The sequence below is a fragment of the Eutrigla gurnardus genome (genome assembly GCF_963514095.1).
Source record: "Eutrigla gurnardus genome assembly, chromosome: 20".
Classification (NCBI taxonomy): Eukaryota; Metazoa; Chordata; class Actinopteri; order Perciformes; family Triglidae; genus Eutrigla; species Eutrigla gurnardus.
This window is the reverse complement of record NC_139931.1, coordinates 7,876,467-7,895,251: the sequence shown is the minus strand read 5'-3', so window position 1 is coordinate 7,895,251 and position 18,785 is coordinate 7,876,467. Positions and strand designations below refer to the sequence as shown.

At 42.5% G+C, this 18,785-nt stretch overlaps 2 protein-coding genes across 2 annotated transcripts; both read left to right on the top strand.

The window, feature by feature from the left end:
- The first annotated feature begins 9 nt into the window (after nt 1–9).
- LOC311031637 (sterile alpha motif domain-containing protein 9-like) lies at nt 10–10,725 on the top strand. The gene is made up of 3 exons (XM_084038032.1): nt 10–116; nt 863–929; nt 4,829–10,725. The coding sequence occupies exons 2-3, from the start codon at nt 926–928 to the stop codon at nt 9,433–9,435; spliced, it is 4,611 nt and encodes a 1,536-aa protein (XP_083894158.1). The 5' UTR covers nt 10–116; nt 863–925; the 3' UTR covers nt 9,436–10,725.
- A 690-nt stretch (nt 10,726–11,415) lies between these two features.
- gaa (alpha glucosidase) lies at nt 11,416–18,622 on the top strand. The gene is made up of 19 exons (XM_084037879.1): nt 11,416–12,241; nt 12,529–12,680; nt 13,311–13,476; nt 13,568–13,664; nt 13,755–13,874; nt 13,975–14,093; nt 14,237–14,368; nt 14,548–14,658; nt 14,744–14,857; nt 14,998–15,082; nt 15,236–15,353; nt 15,493–15,626; nt 15,780–15,931; nt 16,172–16,320; nt 16,431–16,572; nt 16,675–16,773; nt 17,144–17,308; nt 17,468–17,620; nt 17,752–18,622. Exons 1-19 carry the CDS (start codon nt 11,795–11,797, stop codon nt 17,815–17,817), a joined length of 2,721 nt encoding a protein of 906 aa, XP_083894005.1. The 5' UTR covers nt 11,416–11,794; the 3' UTR covers nt 17,818–18,622.
- The last annotated feature ends 163 nt before the right edge of the window (nt 18,623–18,785 follow it).

Below are 18,785 nucleotides of genomic sequence, written 5' to 3'. Positions count from 1 at the left end.
GCGAGTTCGAGCTGCGCATGCGCAGTAGGTGCAGCCAAGCAGAATGTTATCGTGAGGTCCAGTGAAGAAGAAGCAGCAGTCTGTGTTTGACGTTACTCTGTCGCTGTTAATCTAAGGTAAGGACAATGTTCGGCTATGTATTTATGTATTATAATTAATGTAGACGGGCGGAGCGGGGACATGGTGGAAAATAGGCGGGAACAGAACATTTTGGGAGTTGGGACTGATTTGTTTCATGTCAGGAAATGGCGACCACAATCTCTAGAAAGTGTTTTTCTAAAGTGCATGCATTTTACTTTCGCTCCCACCACTTTATGTTTCTTACATTGGTCTTTAGGGGATATTAACTAATTAATAACGTCGTTCCAGAAGACAATCACAGCATATCTGGGAAAATAAACGTATTTTTTTGGGGGGGGGGGTTCGTTTCAGGACTCTACACTCCCTACGTTTTTAAGGCAAATATTTGTATATTAACAATGACTCATGATTAATTGTATGTGAAATAGCTCTCTCTCTCTCTCTCTCTCTCTCTCTCTCTCTCTGTCTCTGTCTCTGTCTCTGTCTCTCTCTCTCTCTGTGTGTCTCTCTCTATATATATTCTCTGAGGAAACCGGTCAGATAAGAGCGTAACATTGAAATGTAAAATGTATCATCCCGGCTACTCATTTCGTTATACAGACACCACATTTGTTTAAGTCCCTGCCCTCAAGATACAGATCAGAGACATTGTACTTGGTGTATTGTCCTTCCTGCTATTATAATATGAATTGATTCAGATTGGACCCGTCTCTTCCACACATGTCAAAATGTCTTTCTCCGCTGCCCTGGCAGTAATGAAGAATGATCTTATATCTTGCAGATGGAATGTGATGATCGTAAAAACCAATGTTGATTATGTGACGAAGAAAGGAGAGCAAAAATCATGGGTGAGTGAGTGAAGTGTTTTATGAGACGTCCGTCCTTCTTTTCAGTACAAGGGGCCGCAGACTTTGATATGTGTCCTGTGATATGTACACTTTTGGCTGCATCGAGAGGGCCACACCTATAAATGGCTCTGTGGCTAAGTAAGTAAGTAACTGGCTGATCAGGTTGCACCAGTCGAAGCTCCTCACCAACATTATATTTAGGCACCACAACACTGTGTGACATGTATAAGTATGTGCGACACCTTAGTATGAAACCAGTATTCATGAATTGTAGACTATTAACAGGGAAATATCACAGTATGGCGTGCAGCGGTACTAACGCCACAATAACAAAACAGGAAGGATATGGCGAGTGCTTCCTTCGCTTCATCAACAACCGTGTTTATTTTATCACTCAACTCTGCAGTCCCCCTCAACTATACAGGACATTTTAGAGTCTTTCAGCACATTGTTTTGGTTCTTCTTACCACCAAATTACTGTTTTGGTTCAATTTAACTGCTTGTTTTCAGCAAAAGCACTTTGATAGTACCAGAGTAACATTTTACATCGGTTGCACTGGTGTGTCTCACTTTTTAGTTCATGTGCACTGGAGCATAATTTGGTTGCACCCACTGCATAGATCGTACACGTTGTAGAGACGGTATCCATTTGTTGATGTCCATGTGTGTTAGTCTCTCTTGCGCTGAGAGAGATAATAGATAATTGTTTGCTTGTGAAAAAATGGAATATCCTGATGTGATTCAAAAATATATGTCTGATTATTGGTTCATATATAAGCTAAATTATATTACTTCTGAAATATTATGGTAAACAACGATGCAAAATAATCAGGCAAGCAAGCTGCAGAGGGCCTAAAAACTGTGTGTTGTTTCAGTCAGCCACACCACTAGGTGGCAGCACCTCGCCTTTATGCACTGACCTGCAGGGGTCACACTCGAAAGCCATGAACACACACTGGTGTGTGTTCATGGCAGTCGAATAGTCAAAAAATAAGGTCCTAACTCCTATTCCTACAGTGCCTTGAAAAAGTATTCATACCCCTTGAACTTTTTCACATTTTGTCACTCTACAACCACAAACTTAAATGTATTTTATTGAGATTTTATGTGATAGACCAACACAAAGTAACACATAATTGTGAAGTGGAACGAAAATGATACATGGTTTACAAAAATTTAAGCAAATAAAAATCTGAAAAGTGTGGTGTGCATTTGTATTCAGCCCCCTCTACTCTGATACCCCTAAATAAAATACAGTGCAATCAGTTGCCTTCAGAAGTCACCTAATTAGTTAATAGAGTCCACCTGTGTGTAATTTAGTATCAGTATGAATACAACTGTTCTGTGAAGGCCTCAGTGCTTTGTTAGAGAACACTAGTCACCAAAGAGCTTCATGAAGACCAAGGAACTCACCAGACAGGTCAGGGAAAAAGTTGTGGAGAAGTTTAAAGCAGGGTTAGGTTATAAAAAAATATCCAAAGCTTTGAACATCTCAAGGAGCACTGTTCAATCCATCATCCAAAAATGGAAGAAGTATGCCACAACTGCTAACCTACCAAGACATGGCCGTCCACCTAAACTGACAGACTGAGCGAGGAGAGCACTGGTGAGAGAAGCTGCCAAGAGGCCCATGGTCACTCTGGAGGAGTTGCAGAAATCCACAGCTCAGGTGGGAGAATCTGTCCACAGGACAACTATAAGTTGTGTACTGCACAAATCTGGCCTTTATGGAAGAGTAGCAAGAAGAAAGCCATTGTTGAAAATCAGACATAAGAAGTCCCTTTTGCAATTTGCCACAAGCCATGTTGGGGACACAGCAAACATGTGGAAGAAGGTGCTCTGGTCAGATGAGACCAAAGTAGAACTTTTTGGCCTGAATGCAAAGCGCTATGTGTGGCGGAAAAGTAACACTGCTCATCACCCTGAACACACCATCCCCACTGTGAAACATGGTGGTGGCAGCCTCATGCTGTGGGGATGCTTTTCTTCAGCAGGGACAGGGAAGCTGGTCAGAGTTGATGGGAGGATGGATGGAGCTAAATACAGGGCAATCCTGGAAGGAAACCTGTTGGAGGCTGCAAAAGACTTGAGACTGGGAAGGAGATTCACCTTCCAGCAAGACAATGACCCTAAACATACAGCCAGAGCTACAATGGAATGGTTTAAAACAAAGAATATTCATGTGTTAGAATGGCCCAGTCAAAGTCCAGACCTAAATCCCATTGAGCAACTGTGGCCCTTATTGAAATTTTCTGTTCACAGACGCTCTCCATCCAATCTGGCTGAGCTTGAGCTATTTTGCAAAGAAGAATGGGCAAAAATGTCAGTCTCTAGATGTGCAAAGCTGGTAGAGACATACCCCAAAAGACTTGCAGCTGTAATTGCAGCGAAAGGTGGCTCTACAAAGTATTGACACAGGGGGGCTGAATACAAATGCACACCACACTTTTCAGATTTTTATTTGCTTAAATTTTTGTAAACCATGTATCATTTTAGTTCCACTTCACAATTATGTGTTACTTTGTGTTGGTCTATCACATAAAATCTCAATAAAATACATTTAAGTTTGTGGTTGTAGAGTGACAAAATGTGAAAAAGTTCAAGGGGTATGAATACTTTTTCAAGGCACTGTAACTCCTATTCCTTGACCTCTGGGGAAAACGTCACGGGGTTAAGGAAAGGCGATAGGAGAACTCAAAAGGATTTAGGAAAAGTCTACCGCGGTGCTCAGAGAATCCGACCGGACTTACACTAAGCTACGTCATTATATCGCGGCCGCTGATGATTGACAGCTGATGATCGGCACCGGCGATTGACGTGCGTCTGCGCTGGAGAAACTACAATAATGGACTACAAAAAACGCGTCGTCCACTTCTCCACATGTTGTTGGTTTTATAAACAGCTGGTTCACTGACCGGCTTCAGGTCCAGCAGCTCCTCCTCCGTGTTTGACCGTTTGCTGTATTTACATTTCATTTGTGGTTTTAGTTTAGTTTTTGTCAAGTTTGTAACATGATTGAAATAAATAAAAATATCATTAAATTATTACCACTGTCCACACACATTTATCAACACTATTCCAATTACTATATGTCTGCATTAAAGTAACTGTGAAATATGTAAATGCACATATCGTTTGTTTTCATGAACGGCCGACGTGTGCGGCACTTTAAATGTTACTCTCCAAAAGAATTGTGGGTCGGCGTAATCTCCTTTCCTTTCGCATAGGAAGGTCCGTTGCTTCCTATGCTAAAGGAGCTCTGAAAGGAAGCATTGGAGCTCCTTTCTTTTGCATTTAGAGAATCCGAATGGCTCTTATCATGGTGGCCACTTGTTTACCTCCGGGTCACTTCTTCAGTTAGGAACCTTCCTAAGCAAAAAAGACCATCGACTGCACCCTCTCTCTCTCTCTCTCTCTCTCTCTCTCTCTCTCTCTCTCTCTCTCTCTCTCTCTCTCTCTCTCTCTAAACCATTACAGAATGGCAAAAATATAAATTACGAAATAAAGTAAATATAAACTAAGGAATTGGCTGTAAGTTCCCATACACATTGGTCATTTCTTAACACATTATGTAAATTATTGTAAACAGGAATAAAGAGATTAGATGAGTATTTTCTCATTAAATTAAGAACTTTAGTGTAAAATGATCAGCTTTTCTGGGTAATTTGATAATTATTAATTTAGAGAACATAATTGTCTATCACGATATCTCGATTTATGATTTAATCACAATAAAATTACATTGAAAGACAATAAATTATCATATTGAATTATTATGATGAGTTTTATTAAACATCTCTAAATTTGAAGACTGTGCCTGAAGTGTGGAAGACAACCATAGTGCTTCTCTGATTTCTAATCAAACCTTTTGCGTTTTTCTGTCCTTTCTCACCATACAGCTGATGAACTTGAGCAGTCCCCCAAGGGATGGACTGAATCTCAAGTAAGCAACTGGCTAAGGTCCATTGGAATTAAGGAGCAGTACATAGAAAAGCTCTATGAGGAAGAAGTAGATGGAAAAATCCTTCTTGCACTGGATGAGGACTTTTTGAAGTCAAAGATTTGCATGAAATCAGGGCCTGCTCATTTGATTATTCAAAAGAGAGATGAACTCATCAATTCCAAGCAAAAGTCTCAAGAGAAGAAAAAAAACACCAAAAAGGTTTTGGAACAGAAAAACAGTAATCCAACATCACTTCCCACAACAAGCGAAGGTCCTCCAGCACAGATTCCTGAGGGAGATCAAGTGACCTTAAAGGACAGACAAACAGCTCAGGAAAAATGTGTGGTGATGTCAAAGGAAGACTGCAGTCCGCGGCCATTTGATCAAGAAGGGATTGATTTCGTATATGTGAAGCACAGAGTCCTGCAACCGGAATCGGGGGCTTTTAATTTGACATCTCCGTGCCATGAATTCAAGTCTCTTTCTGTGGCAGCTGAGTTGGAACGCACAAGACTCCAAGCTAAGTTTGCCAAAGAGGTCCTTAAATTTGCGACTGGCTGTATGAATATCAGAACGAACGGTACAATACACTTTGGTGTTATGGACAGCAAGGAGGACGCGGGATACGTGCACGGTGAGATAATTGGCATCCCTGTGCGAGACAAAGACATTTATGTAGATGCTTTGGACTACATTGAAAGGAGTTTCTCCTCTGGCGCGGAGCACGTACGCCAGTGTGTACGCCCGCCAAGGTTCATTGAGGTTATAGATCAAAATACTACAGAAAAGAGGTATGTGGTCGAGGTTGACATCATGCCTTTAATAAGTATCGTTAAGGGCAAGGTGTATGAAGTTCGTCTGCCAAACTTCAAAGAGACGTCGAACAAAGTAGAATTTGAGAAAGAAACGATCCTGCGGAGGGTGGGATCAAAAACGGAGCCAGTGAGAGACAAAGACATAAGTGATTTCTACGAGCGAGTCAAAGATCGGGATGCCCTAAGAGAGGAAGCAGAGAAGAATCAATTCCGGTGTGCTCCAGACTCCTCCCAAGACCTCGGAAGGAAACTCAACATGCTAATGACGAGTGGGAAGAAATTCATCGAGAAAGACAAATGGTTCATATTCGTCACAAACAAATTCAACCCTGATGACCTTTGCAACATTGATTGGCTGCTTAACATGGCCGTGTTCTGTGTGTTTGACTTCGACCCAGACTCAAAGATCAAAGGTCTTTGCAGTAAATACCTTCAGCATCGCGTTGCAAACATGCATTCTCTGCAAAGTTACAGGATGCCCGGTGACATGAGCATCAAAGAATTCACGAGCCACTTGCATCTGTTTGAGCAAACAAGCTGGATCTTTTGTAATGGCCGTTGCGACTTCAAAGGAAATGAAGCTTCGTGCGACGAAATGACTTGGATCAAGACAAAAATGACTTTACTGCGGGAATCTGTGTCTTTGATCTGTAAACAGATCTTGCCAAAAGGGACATTCCAGGTCATCTTTCTTCTCACATCACCAGTTGAGAAACCACTCTTGCACACCTTTAATGAGTTTTTCACTGACATGGAAGGCCATGAAGACATCATCTGCATCTGTGAATCAGAGAAAAACTTCCAGAAGTGGCAAAGCTTTGCAGAGGGGTCATGTGGAAAAGAAACTCTGGACAATTCCAGTATTGTCGGGATGAAAATGAGTCACATTAATGCAACGCTGCAGAAAATACAACCTGTAAAAGCATGTGCCAGCAAACACTTGCCGGTCTTTGTGAAAGGGACATGTCTTCTTGAAACGCACAAAGAGGAACAGATGTATCCTCTGGAAATTCTGACAGTCGATCATTGCGATGAAACAAGAAAAGAATTCATCGAGGAGGAGAAGGAAAACATTGACCATCAGTTCTACCGTGGCGGGAGAATAAACTGGTTGAATTTCTGGCTTGCTGAGCACGGGTATGTTGGAGAGATAATTGAAAGAGATGCATATAAAGATGTTTCCAAACTTCTCAACAAAGCTTTGAAGTGGAATGCAGATCAAACTCCGGTAAGCAGTATAAACATCTACCACCATCCAGGAAGTGGTGGGAGCACTGTGGCAAGACAGGTGCTGTGGAACAACAGGAAAGATCTTAGGTGTGCACTTGTGAAGCCGACATACTCAGCTGCTGTTGTGGCGCAACATTCAGTTGAACTAAGAGAATATGAGGAAAAAGATCCACAGACGTGTCTTCCTGTGCTTCTCCTCATTGAAGACTTGGACAAAGAATATCTGGATGATCTCAGGAACGAACTTGAGGTTGCTGTTAACACCAAAAGAATCCAGTATGGAACTCTGTGTTTCATCTTGTTGAGCTGCAGACGATCCCATGACCCAGAGAAGAGATGCAAGGAGTCTTCATTACAGAATGTGTCTGTCACTCACGCACTGTCTGATCAGGAGAGGAGAAAGTTTGCCAGAAAACGAGAGGCGCTTAAGGAACAATATGCACCGGAATTCATCCTGACGTTTGTTTTGATGAGTGAAGGATTCAATGTGGAGTACGTTCAAGAGTTTGTGGAACATTTGCTCCAAGGCATTAACCATCAATCTGTTGTCACTCGCCTCATTCTCTATGTGGCTCTGCTGAACACCTATGTTCAAAACTCTTTCATCTCTCAGTCCCATTGTCAAGCCTTGCTTGCATTCACCATTCACCTGGAAAGGTTTCGCCAGGATGGGTTTGAGAAATCCCTCAGCGATCAGGCTAAACTAGTGTTCTTGCACCTTAGGGATGAAAATACACACATTGAATCAATCCGAATCATCCACCCACTCGTTGCAAAGGAAATTCTCCAACAGCTGTTGGGGAACCAGCAGACTCAAAGCAGTTTGGCAATGGAGTTGCTCCGTAACGACATGCTTTTTGAGCACAGATTTGGAAGGGACGAATATCAGTCATTTTTGAGAGCACTTTTTATTAGGCGATCCAGGATAAGCAAAGGTGACGAATATGATAGCCGTTTCTCTCCTTTCATTGAGCATGTGTGTGAAATTGAGAAAAGCCCAAAAAAAGCAATGGAGTTACTCGAGAAAGCTTTTGAGCGTTTCCTTAAATGTGCATTCTTTGCACAACAACTTGCTCGTCTTCATTACACTTATGAAAAGTTTGAAGAGGCGAAATACTGGGCAGACACAGCCGCCAATCAGCGGCCCAACAACTCATACATACTTGACACAAAGGGGCAGGTGTACAGGAAATGGTTCCAAGCTAAATGCAAAGCGATGGACAGTGTCCAAAAGACAGCCCAAAATACAGCAGATGCCGTGGAGACTGCGCTGAAAGCCATTGAGTGTTTTCACGAATGTGAGAAAGCAGCTGATGCAGACATGGAACACATCAACAGCTCAGGGTTTTTCTCTGAAGTTGAAGTGGGATGCAGCCTGCTCAAACTGATCTCTTCATTGCAAGTTTTTGCAAACCGAACCAATGGCCATTCAGAGTGCATGAAGTACCTGTTAACAGAGTACATTCCTGAGGAAGTTAAAGATGCCTGGGAACCATTTCATGGTCGTTTGAAAGAACTCAACAAGACGATGCAAGATGCCTTGGAATGGATATCGGAGGACCTCAGTTACTTCCAGACAGACATTGGTTTAGATGGAGAAGAGACCCCTCAAAGTCCTGAAGAGAAGAGCCATCCACTTAAATGGTTGGCAAAGAAATCTTCAGAGTACGGGAAGTACTTCAGTGAATCTTATTCTACTGCACATCAGGGGCAATTCGACCCAGCCAATCTAACTCCTTTCCAAAAACGCATGATCATCTATCATCTTGGTGGGGGTAACATAACATCCATTCTGTCAAAGCTAAGTGACCAGAGGGAGGCGGTACGTCTTCTCGAGACCATCCTTTCTCTCTACCCCAGCAATCCAAAAAAGGCCAAATTTGGTCAAAGGGATATCATCAATTACATAATGGCCCACCTTACTCTGAACTGCCTGTCACCACGCACTCAACAGGTAGCTTCTCTGAAAGATCTGCAGGCACTTTGCCATCAGTTCCCAACTGATAAAAGGAAATGTTTACCAAGTGCCCTGTTCTTGCTTACCTTGCTATTCTGGCCACAGGATGAAGACACCCATCATGAAAAAGAAACCAAATATGAAATCGTGCAAGAGGCCATTGAAAACCTGGATAAAGACTACTGGACCAAGATGAAGGATGTTCCTCAGCGGAAAAGAAGGCTGTACACCCATTTTTTTCTGGGCAATGGCAATGGACTGGATAGATTTGTCCACAAGAAAAAGTTTGAAAATGTCACAAAGGTGTTCTCAGTCTCTGAGAAACGCTTGAAGTGGTTTAGGGGTGAGGCCTGGAAAAAGCCTGAGCTTGCCACAATGCTGAAATGTGTGTCTGGATGGACTGAAGATGGAGTGGTGTACCTTGAAGGCCCCAAGAAAAGGAAGTTCAGTGTAGCGCCTCTCCATGTACCATCAGTGCCTCATAGCAATGAAAACGTCACGTTCTACCTGGGATTCACATTCAGAGGCCCTGTCGCCTGCAACATCATTGTGAAACAGTAGTTTGTGTTTGAACAATGGCTATCTTCCTGAAGCATGGGTTTAGAATCCACCTCATTAAGAGCAAGAACAATTGAAAAAGAAAAAGATCTGGTCAAAACACAAAGCTAAGTTTGGTATTTATATATGCATTTTACCCTCTTGGTTCACTCATTTGTCACATCACGCATCGATTACTGCAATGCCCTCCTCACTGGACTCCCCACCAAACTCATCAATAGACTGCAAATCATTCAGAACTCAGCCGCCCGGATCATCACCCGCACCAAATCAGCTGACCACATCACCCCTGTTCTCATCCAACTTCACTGGCTCCCGGTACAATACCGCATCCACTACAAAAACCTCCTCCTCCTACCATGGGTGCCCGATCCTTCAGCTGCTCAGCACCCAGGTTCTGGAACTCCCTCCCCCCACACATAAGACGGTCGGACACCATCACAACCTTCAAGTCACAACTCAAAACTCACCTGTTCAAATTGGCTTACACTCTATAACTGGACACTATGCACTTCACTTGTTTTTATCACACTGTCTTGTTTTTATCATGTTTGTTTTTACATTTTTTAAGATTTTATACTTTGTAAGGTGACCTTGGGTGACATGAAAGGTGCCTCTAAATTAAATGTATTATTATTATTTAGAAATAGATATGCATGTAAATTCGCTGAAAAATACAGCTAGTGTTGTAAAAATAACATCATTTTTGTGTATATATCAACATGGGCAATGATATGATTTGCTTTTTATTATTTTCAGATTGTATGTAGATCCAGTTCAGATGGACTACAGTTCACAACTAGCAACTAAATGCATTCCTAATGCAATTGAGTATTTGTGTGTTTCCCAATCGGTGTTATCATTTTGAAACTGAACTAGAAAGAAAAAAATGCAGATTAATTTTGGTTCATAGTGGAAACCGTACTCAATCTTCTGTTTTCCAGGATACAACAGGGAAAGCAATGGAATTAAATGGAACCATTTCATGGAAATTGTGTGTTTTAACAATAAATGTTAAAAAACAGATAAACTGCAACATGATGAACATTTGGAGAAGAATGTGTAAATATATTGATGTGCAACAAAAAACATGTAGTAAAGTGTGGAATTTAGTGGTTTTATGTGCTTTATACAAATTATGAAAACACACAAAAATGAAACAGTTCCTCTTCATTTATTGCTATACTTTTTATTTTATATACTTACATTGAATGATTTATTTTTTATAGTAACATGAACAAATGTTTGATTGCAAACTGTGGTGCATGTCACCGAATACAATAAACTTGTTTTCTTCAATTTTATGTCGGCATTCCTTGAAAAAACTGCATTGATCGTTAAAATTCTACTGATAGTGATCACCTTTCAGAAGATATTAATTTATAGTGCAGCAACTAACAGACTTTAGTGGAACATGGAGCGCAGGGTTTTAGAAATTATAGCTCTGAACCCAAAATGAGGGTCTGATTTTAGTTGCAATTTGAAGCATTCTGGACTAGTTGACCTGGTTTTGTGACTGACAATACATGATTGTTACGCAGATTGGTAAAACAACCTCATTTAAAGATATTTCATAACTTAAAGTGAGTTTTTACAGAATACAACCATGTGAAAATAACAGCGTTGTTGTTTTATCTAACATTACTGTATCACTCTAATAAAAGCTATTCAAATTCGGCCATTATCGGTATGCGATATCGGTAATATCAAGTTCAAGAGAGTCTCATTTCGGCATAAGCCCACCTCAATAACAAGCAAAGTCTTGGCAGGAGGAACACGTGTCCCCTTGGCTGCATCCCATTGGCCAAAAGTTCTCTGGCTGGCTCTGATTGGACATTGTAACCAGGAAGTGGCGAGATAAACAAGCTTGTTTCACAGATGATAACGCTGATGAACACACACACGGAATTCTCTGTGGTCATCAGATTTACAGGTGTTCGCCTAAATAATTTAAATAACTTAGATAGCATTTGTTGTATGTATGTATATTTGCTTTCCCTGAGTGAAACCTTTTTGTTTTTCGACTGAAATTTCACAGGTTGTTTTCTTTAAATCACAAAGAATACAGGAAGAGAAAGGAAGGGAAGTAGCAGCAGTGGTAGTTTTTTCCCGACTTAGTTTTGTCCTAGTATGCTTGCCCTAGTTTGATGTTTGTGTCCACTTAGCTCCGTCCACTGCGGTTTTTTTGTTGCAGACAACTTATTTCAGTCAAATACTACTTACTCTGCGGCCTTGCAATGCTAATTATTTTATACCACTTCCTGCACGGTATCTGGTTAGGCAGAAATGCTAAAACTATAGCCCCTGAAGCGCTGGATAGCTAATTCCTAGCTAACGGCTAACAACCTCTACGGTAGCTAATATGCTCCCTCTCGCGTTTGCACTGTCCGCATGTTTGTATATCAACTTTGTTTCTGTCCACGAGACCACACTGGTTAGGCCAGAAAACGCACACGAAAAACGTTCAGTGGGAGTCCACCCTGGCATCTCCCGAGAGGCTAATATTTCCAGAGACATTGAATGCAGCGTGGACCCGGACAGCCGGTTCGACTGCGCCCGGGACAGGCTCCTGAGCCAGAGGCAGTGTGAGGAGAGGGGGTGCTGCTATGCCCCTCTGCCTACCTCTGCAGGACCACCATGGTGCTTCTACCCCCGTGTGTACCCCGGGTACAGAATGAGTCCCCTCACCCCCACCATGCGAGGCGAAGCGGCCACGCTGACCCGCGACACACCCTCATATCTCCCCAGAGACATCTCCACTCTGCACCTCGAGGTCCTGGAGGAGACTTCAGGCTGCCTGCACCTCACTGTGAGTACCCAATAGTACAAGTGTCAAAAGATGTAGTTTGAGTGGCAAATATGTTGCAAGATATAAAATGTGTGGCCTTTGAGGTGGCAGATTTAAACACATTCAGGAGGAAAGCATCTCAAAAGCCTGGAAAAGAAGACATCCATGTTTAGTCATATGTGATTTATAATTGAAAACTTATTCTCAATATGGGTTGGGTATAGTGAATAACTAAATTATGGGGAAAAAAAAACTCCTTTCTTCATTCAAATGTATGAGATCAATCATAATATACGTTTTCTCTCAAGTTAAAGGACCCATCGTCTCAGCGATATGAAGTTAAGCTCCCAGCTGACGTTCCTCAGAGCAAAGCTGATAGCCAAGACGCCCTCTTTACCACTGAATACCAGTCCGACCCATTTGGCTTCATAGTGCGGCGCAAATCCAATGGAAGGGTGATGTGAGTACTTCTGTTCACTTGCATCCTCTAGGAAGGTTTCTATAGAAGACATCACAGTGATGGTCTGTATAGCCATAAGTAGAAGTCTTAATTGAACATTTAATTTTGCATTCATAATGCATATCTATATGCTTGTCATTTCTAACATTTGTAACATAGATGGCTATACAGTCAGTTAGTAAGTAATTAAGTAAGTAAAGCAGCTGCACCTCTGATGTACCATGCACTTCAATGCGTTTTAACTCTCTATTGTACTTAGCTCTCTATATTTCATTTTCCCATATCGTTTTAGTATATTAGTGTATTCTATTTTGCTATTTATTTCATTGACAACCTCAGAGAGGTATTAATTGAACTATTATGTTTATCACTGAGGTCGTGGTTTGCATTTTGTGTTGCACTAGACTGCATTATATTAAAAATGTGTTTGCATTATTGTATAGATAATACAGATATCAATAATACAGCAAACGGGAGCTAATAAAGTGACTAGGGAGTGTCTTCATTTCCAAGCTCATTTTATGAGCCATGGATAAAACAACTGTGTGACATGAGTGATGTGATACGTTTCTTAATTATTATCATCATGAAGTGCCTGTTAGTTCATTGTCATGTGTCCTGCCTGTCCAGCATGAATACAACGGTTGCTCCGCTGCTGTTTGCTGACCAGTACCTGCAGCTGTCCACTGCACTGGCCTCCTCCCTTGTGTCTGGCCTTGGGGAGCATTACACCTCGCTCCTCCTGCACCTTAACTGGACATCTCTGACTCTCTGGAACAGAGACATGGCACCTCATGTGAGTCTTATGCACGCCCAGAAGAGTCCTGAACACAGCAACATGCAGGCTTTGTAAATGTTGGCACTTGTTTCTCTCTCTCTCTCTACAGGCTGATGCTAACCTCTATGGCTCCCACCCGTTCTACATAGTGCAGGAGGAGGACGGCTTGGCACATGGAGTTTTTCTTCTCAACAGCAATGCAATCGGTACAGAGCTATCTTTGCCAATAACACACACACATTTCCTGCATGTGAGCAAACTATTCTTGCTGAATACCTTTCCAAATCTCTCTGCAGAGGTGACGTTGCAGCCGACCCCCGCTCTCACCTGGGTGGCTATCGGTGGAATCCTGGACCTGTACGTGTTCTTGGGTCCTGACCCTCAAAGTGTGATACGACAGTACCTTCAGGTCATTGGTATGTCTTTTTCTGCTATATATTTGAAGAAGCCCTAAGGCGACCTGATAAAGAGTGGAGGTGTTTATGTGTTTCCCTGTTTTCTTGTATCTATCCCCAGGCTATCCTATGATGCCTCCTTATTGGTCATTGGGCTTTCATCTGTGTCGCTGGGGTTACACGACCTCTATTACAACCCGGCATGTGGCACAACGCATGCACGATGCAAACTTTCCCATGGTGATTGGAATGGAAGCGATGATTACAGCTCATTTCTTTCCTATATATGCACGTTTGTTATGTGCACATTTGTTTTTTGAATGTGTGAAAAAACGTGAAAATGCGTTGCGACATCCTGAGATGTTTTTTTGTTTCATCTACAGGATGTGCAGTGGAATGATCTGGACTATGCAAAGAAGCGCAGGGTATTCACCTTTGACCCTTGGCGATTTGGGGACCTGCCGGAGATGGTGGAGGAGTTCCATAAGAGAGGCATGAAGTACATCCTCATCCTGGTGCGACATCTTTAACTTTAATCAGTAACGATCACAAGTGTCAGTTGTTTCAATTAGTTTAAGTGTAATTCTCCGAGTGAGCACAAGTAATTGTTGACTATGATGATGTTTCTCCAGTAGATGGCAGCAAACCTTTGTTAATTTGTGTCAGAGTCATGCTCTCCCGGTTTCTGTCTCAGGACCCGGGGATCAGCAGCACCAGCCCCCCTGGAACGTACTCGCCCTTTGATGATGGACTGAAACGAGACGTCTTCATTAAAAATGCAACAGGACACATCCTGATAGGGAAGGTGAGACTCCTTTTTTTCCTGGGGATGTACACTCTTCTGTCCTATTGTGATGTGTGTCGCATGTCATGCCATATTGTGTATCCAGGTTTGGCCGGGCTGGACGGCCTTCCCCGACTTCACCAACCCAGAGACCGGACGCTGGTGGGAGGACTGCATTAGAGAATTTCATTCCAAAGTTCCTGTGGATGGTCTATGGATCGTACGTATTTAAACAGCACAGGTTACAAGACGTGCCAAGTTTTCTGTTCTCAGACATGTAAATGGCTGGTTGTGTTTAGTTTGTGTGCACCTCAAAGCCACATGAAGATAATGTTACTTTTGTCCCGTGCACCCCCTCAGGATATGAATGAACCAGCCAGTTTTGTGCAGGGCTCAGTGGATGGCTGTCCTGACAGTGATCTGGAGAACCCGCCCTACACACCCAGTGAGTTATTCAGAACGGTTCCTGGCATTTGAAGACATACGGGCATTTATAGTCAATTTATCCTTAAAAGTACGTATACAGATATTGTAGAAGACGCCATGTAAATGACTATAGGTGCATAACAGTTTGTGTCTCTCACTATCATACACACAGGGGTGGTTGAAGGCCGGTTGAACTCTGGAACTCTTTGTATGTCGGCCCAGCAGAAGTTGTCCACTCACTACAACCTGCACAATATGTACGGACTGACGGAAGCCTATGCCACGCACAGGTACTGATGCAGTAAGAATTAGGTCTTTCACTGTGAGCAGCAGAATACATCAGGCAGTAATAACACATGAAACAACACCAGAGTACCGGGGCCAAGTTGTTATTTGGCTTCTGTTATTTGTTCTTGTTCCCATCTTCAGTGCTCTCACGAAGGTACGAGGGAAGAGACCCTTCGTCCTGTCTCGCTCCTCCTTCCCTGGCATCGGACGCTTCTCTGGAGTGTGGACGGGAGACGTCACCAGTGACTGGGAGCAGCTTCGATACTCCGTCCCTGGTGAGGAGGTGAAAGGTCACACTGCTATATTATGTTCCTCGTGTTTTTCACAGATCTGTATGGCATAATTTTTTCAAATCTTTCTTTGAAGTGGCCACAGATCGTTTGAGGGTTTTAGACTCACCACTCCCCCTTTCTCTCCCCCCCCACCAGCGGTGCTGAAGTTCAGCCTGTTCGGGGTGCCTCTTGTGGGGGCCGACATCTGTGGCTTTGAAGGGAACACCACTGAGGAACTATGTGTGCGATGGATGCAGCTCGGGGCCTTCTACCCTTTTATGAGAAACCACAACGACAAGCTGAACGCTGTGAGACAGAGACACTGTTTGTGCGTCTGCCTGTGTGTGTACTTTATGTCTGTATCTACTAACTTGTGTGAATCACTGAGTTAATCCAAGTGCATTTTCAAAAAGTTATCGTAGTCTTTCCGACGTCAGCTTCTGCCCTGTGTGTGTTTTTCAAGCGGGTCTTGAGCCGTCCATCTGTTTCATGTATTATGAATCGAGGTAACCAGATAGCTCGTCTTTGTGTTTCTATCTGTCCCTCAGCCTCAGGAGCCCTATGTATTTGGGCAGAAGGCCCAGGCAGCCATGCGGAGTGCATTGAACCTTCGGTACTCCCTTCTCCCTTTCCTCTACACTCTTTTCCATCACGCACACACTTCTGCCGACACCGTGGCCAGGCCTCTCTTCATAGAGTATGTCGTCGCCTTTATGTCATCTATGTAAATTAAATCATTAAGACCACATGCTTCACTTTCTATAACATAGTACTTTTTTCTGCTCCTTGTCCATCCACCCCTCTTAGGTTTCCCAATGACCCTAACTGTCAGACCATAGACCGACAGTTCCTGTGGGGGAGTTCACTTCTCATTAGCCCAGTGGTAGAGCAAGGGGCAGTGGAGCTGGCTGCTTACCTGCCACCTGGCACTTGGTACAGCCTGCACAATGTGAGATACAGTTTTGTTTGAGGCTTTCTGCAGTTACAGATTCTCAAGAGTTTAACCGTTTCCCTTTGGAGTGTGGTCATCCGTCTCTGTTGTGCCCTCTAGGGTCAGCCTTTCTACAGTAAGGGTCAGTACCTGCTCCTGCCAGCCCCTCTGGACACCATCAACACCCATGTGAGGGAAGGACATATTATCCCCCAGCAGGTGGGTGTCTGCTGCTAACATGCAGCTCATTGCTGTCTAACTTTTGGTTCAGTAGGAGACGATATGTGGTAGATTCATTCTGAATAAAGTATAATGTATTTGAGGAGGAAAAAACTATTGAAACTGGTTAACAAGTACATTGAATTCCTATTTAAAGGCTGTGTAAAATGACATTTTTCAAAACACAATTGTTTCCCCATTATTTACACAGTAACCTTACTTTTCAGTAAAATGGATGTGATATTGACAGGTGTCAATCAAATGTCACATCAGGTTGTTATTAACTACAACTATCATGACACCCTCCTGACGCCTGGAAGCTGAAAACACTTTGAAGATATCTATCATTTTATCACGTTTTCTTGTGAAGGAGCCTGCTCTGACGACCACAGCCTCGCGCACAAACCCTTTCTTCCTGACGGTGGCGCTGTCGGCAGGCGGTTGGGCCAGGGGCGACTTGTTCTGGGACGACGGGGACGCGCTTCACACCTTCGAAACGGGGAATTATTGTTACGTTATCTTCATTGCTGGGCAGGTAGGGAAGAGACGAGTGATATTTACATTTAACTGCAGGTTTTTTAAAAGATTTAAAAGTCTCTTTACTGAATGATACAATTAAATGTCTAAGAACCATCACCTTGTCCTATATTTAGAAAAAGAAAATAGGTAAATGGTCCCCAAATGTCTTTTTCAGGCTCAGGTAGTGAGTGATCCTCTCAGGCTGAATGGGGCTCTGGATGGTCTGGTGCTGGGAGGCCTCCGGGTGTTCGGGGTGCCCTCACCACCCTTATATGTATTAGCCAATGGGGACAAAGTCAGGGATTTCACGTACCGCAGTGACACCAAGGTAAGTTCTGTGTGACTCTGCACAACTTTCTTTTGTGTGTTTTCTTCTTCTATTTGCTCATCCCGTCTACTGTCTTTGTGTCAAATAATTAAAACATTAAGTAAAACTCTGTTTGTGTGTCTTTTCTGCAGGTTTTGACAGTGACTGGTCTTGCCTTGCCCATGTCAAAGGTGTTTACAGTCCAATGGGCTCTCTGATGCACTGAATTTTATTACCCAGGTACCTTAGGAAGCCTTTGCATATTTAACTGCTGCTGCTCGAGGCGTCCCAACCACCCTGGAGCTCCAGATGCCATATTAGAAATTAAGCAGTGTGTAAGGAGCCAGTTTTTAAAAAGGTGAAAATATCAAACAAAGGTAGTTTCTTGCGAGGTAATTTTTGTTGCTTACTGCTACACTGAAACAAAAGAATGTAATGTCTTGTAAATGTAGATTATTTTTATACTTTGTGCTTAAAAAAATACACTTTTGAATACATTTGTAACTCAAGTACATTATGAAGAATAGAATATACATTTGTACGCAGCACTGCATTTGAACGCTCATCAGTTTCATTTGCTCATTGTTTACTAGGATTCTCCTAAAATGTTGCATTTACTGTTTTTTTTATGACCGATACTGTTGCTGTATTAGTATTATAGCAGAATGTCTTCTTTCTTTTCCATTTTCAAGCTGAATTTACAGTCACTTTAAAATAACTTACAGTTTGGATGCAGTAAATTGTGTATCGTTATTTAGCAAAGAGAGAAAATATTAATTACTGAACCTGATGATGGACCATCGTTCCATTTCTGGTCCAGATGATGGACCGTCTCTCCATCTCTGGTCCTGATAATGGACCGTCTCTCCATCTCTGGTCCTGATGATGGACCAACAGCATTCAAGCGTTCGCCGGTGACCTTTACAACGTCACATGTGATGAGAGAGAATCAGATTTTTAAGGTGGGCTGGGTTAGATGAGGGCTTTGGTTCATGTAAAATACAATTATTTTATTTATTTTAAATCGCAGTGATGCCACGATCTCCCTGTGTGTTTTCAATCTAGTGTGTAAACTAACTAATAATAATAATAATTTTTAAATTAAAAAAAAAAAATCACATTCCGGAAGCAGCGGAATTTGGGGGCTTGCTCTGACGCTGTTAAGTCAAGTTAAACACAGGAGCAA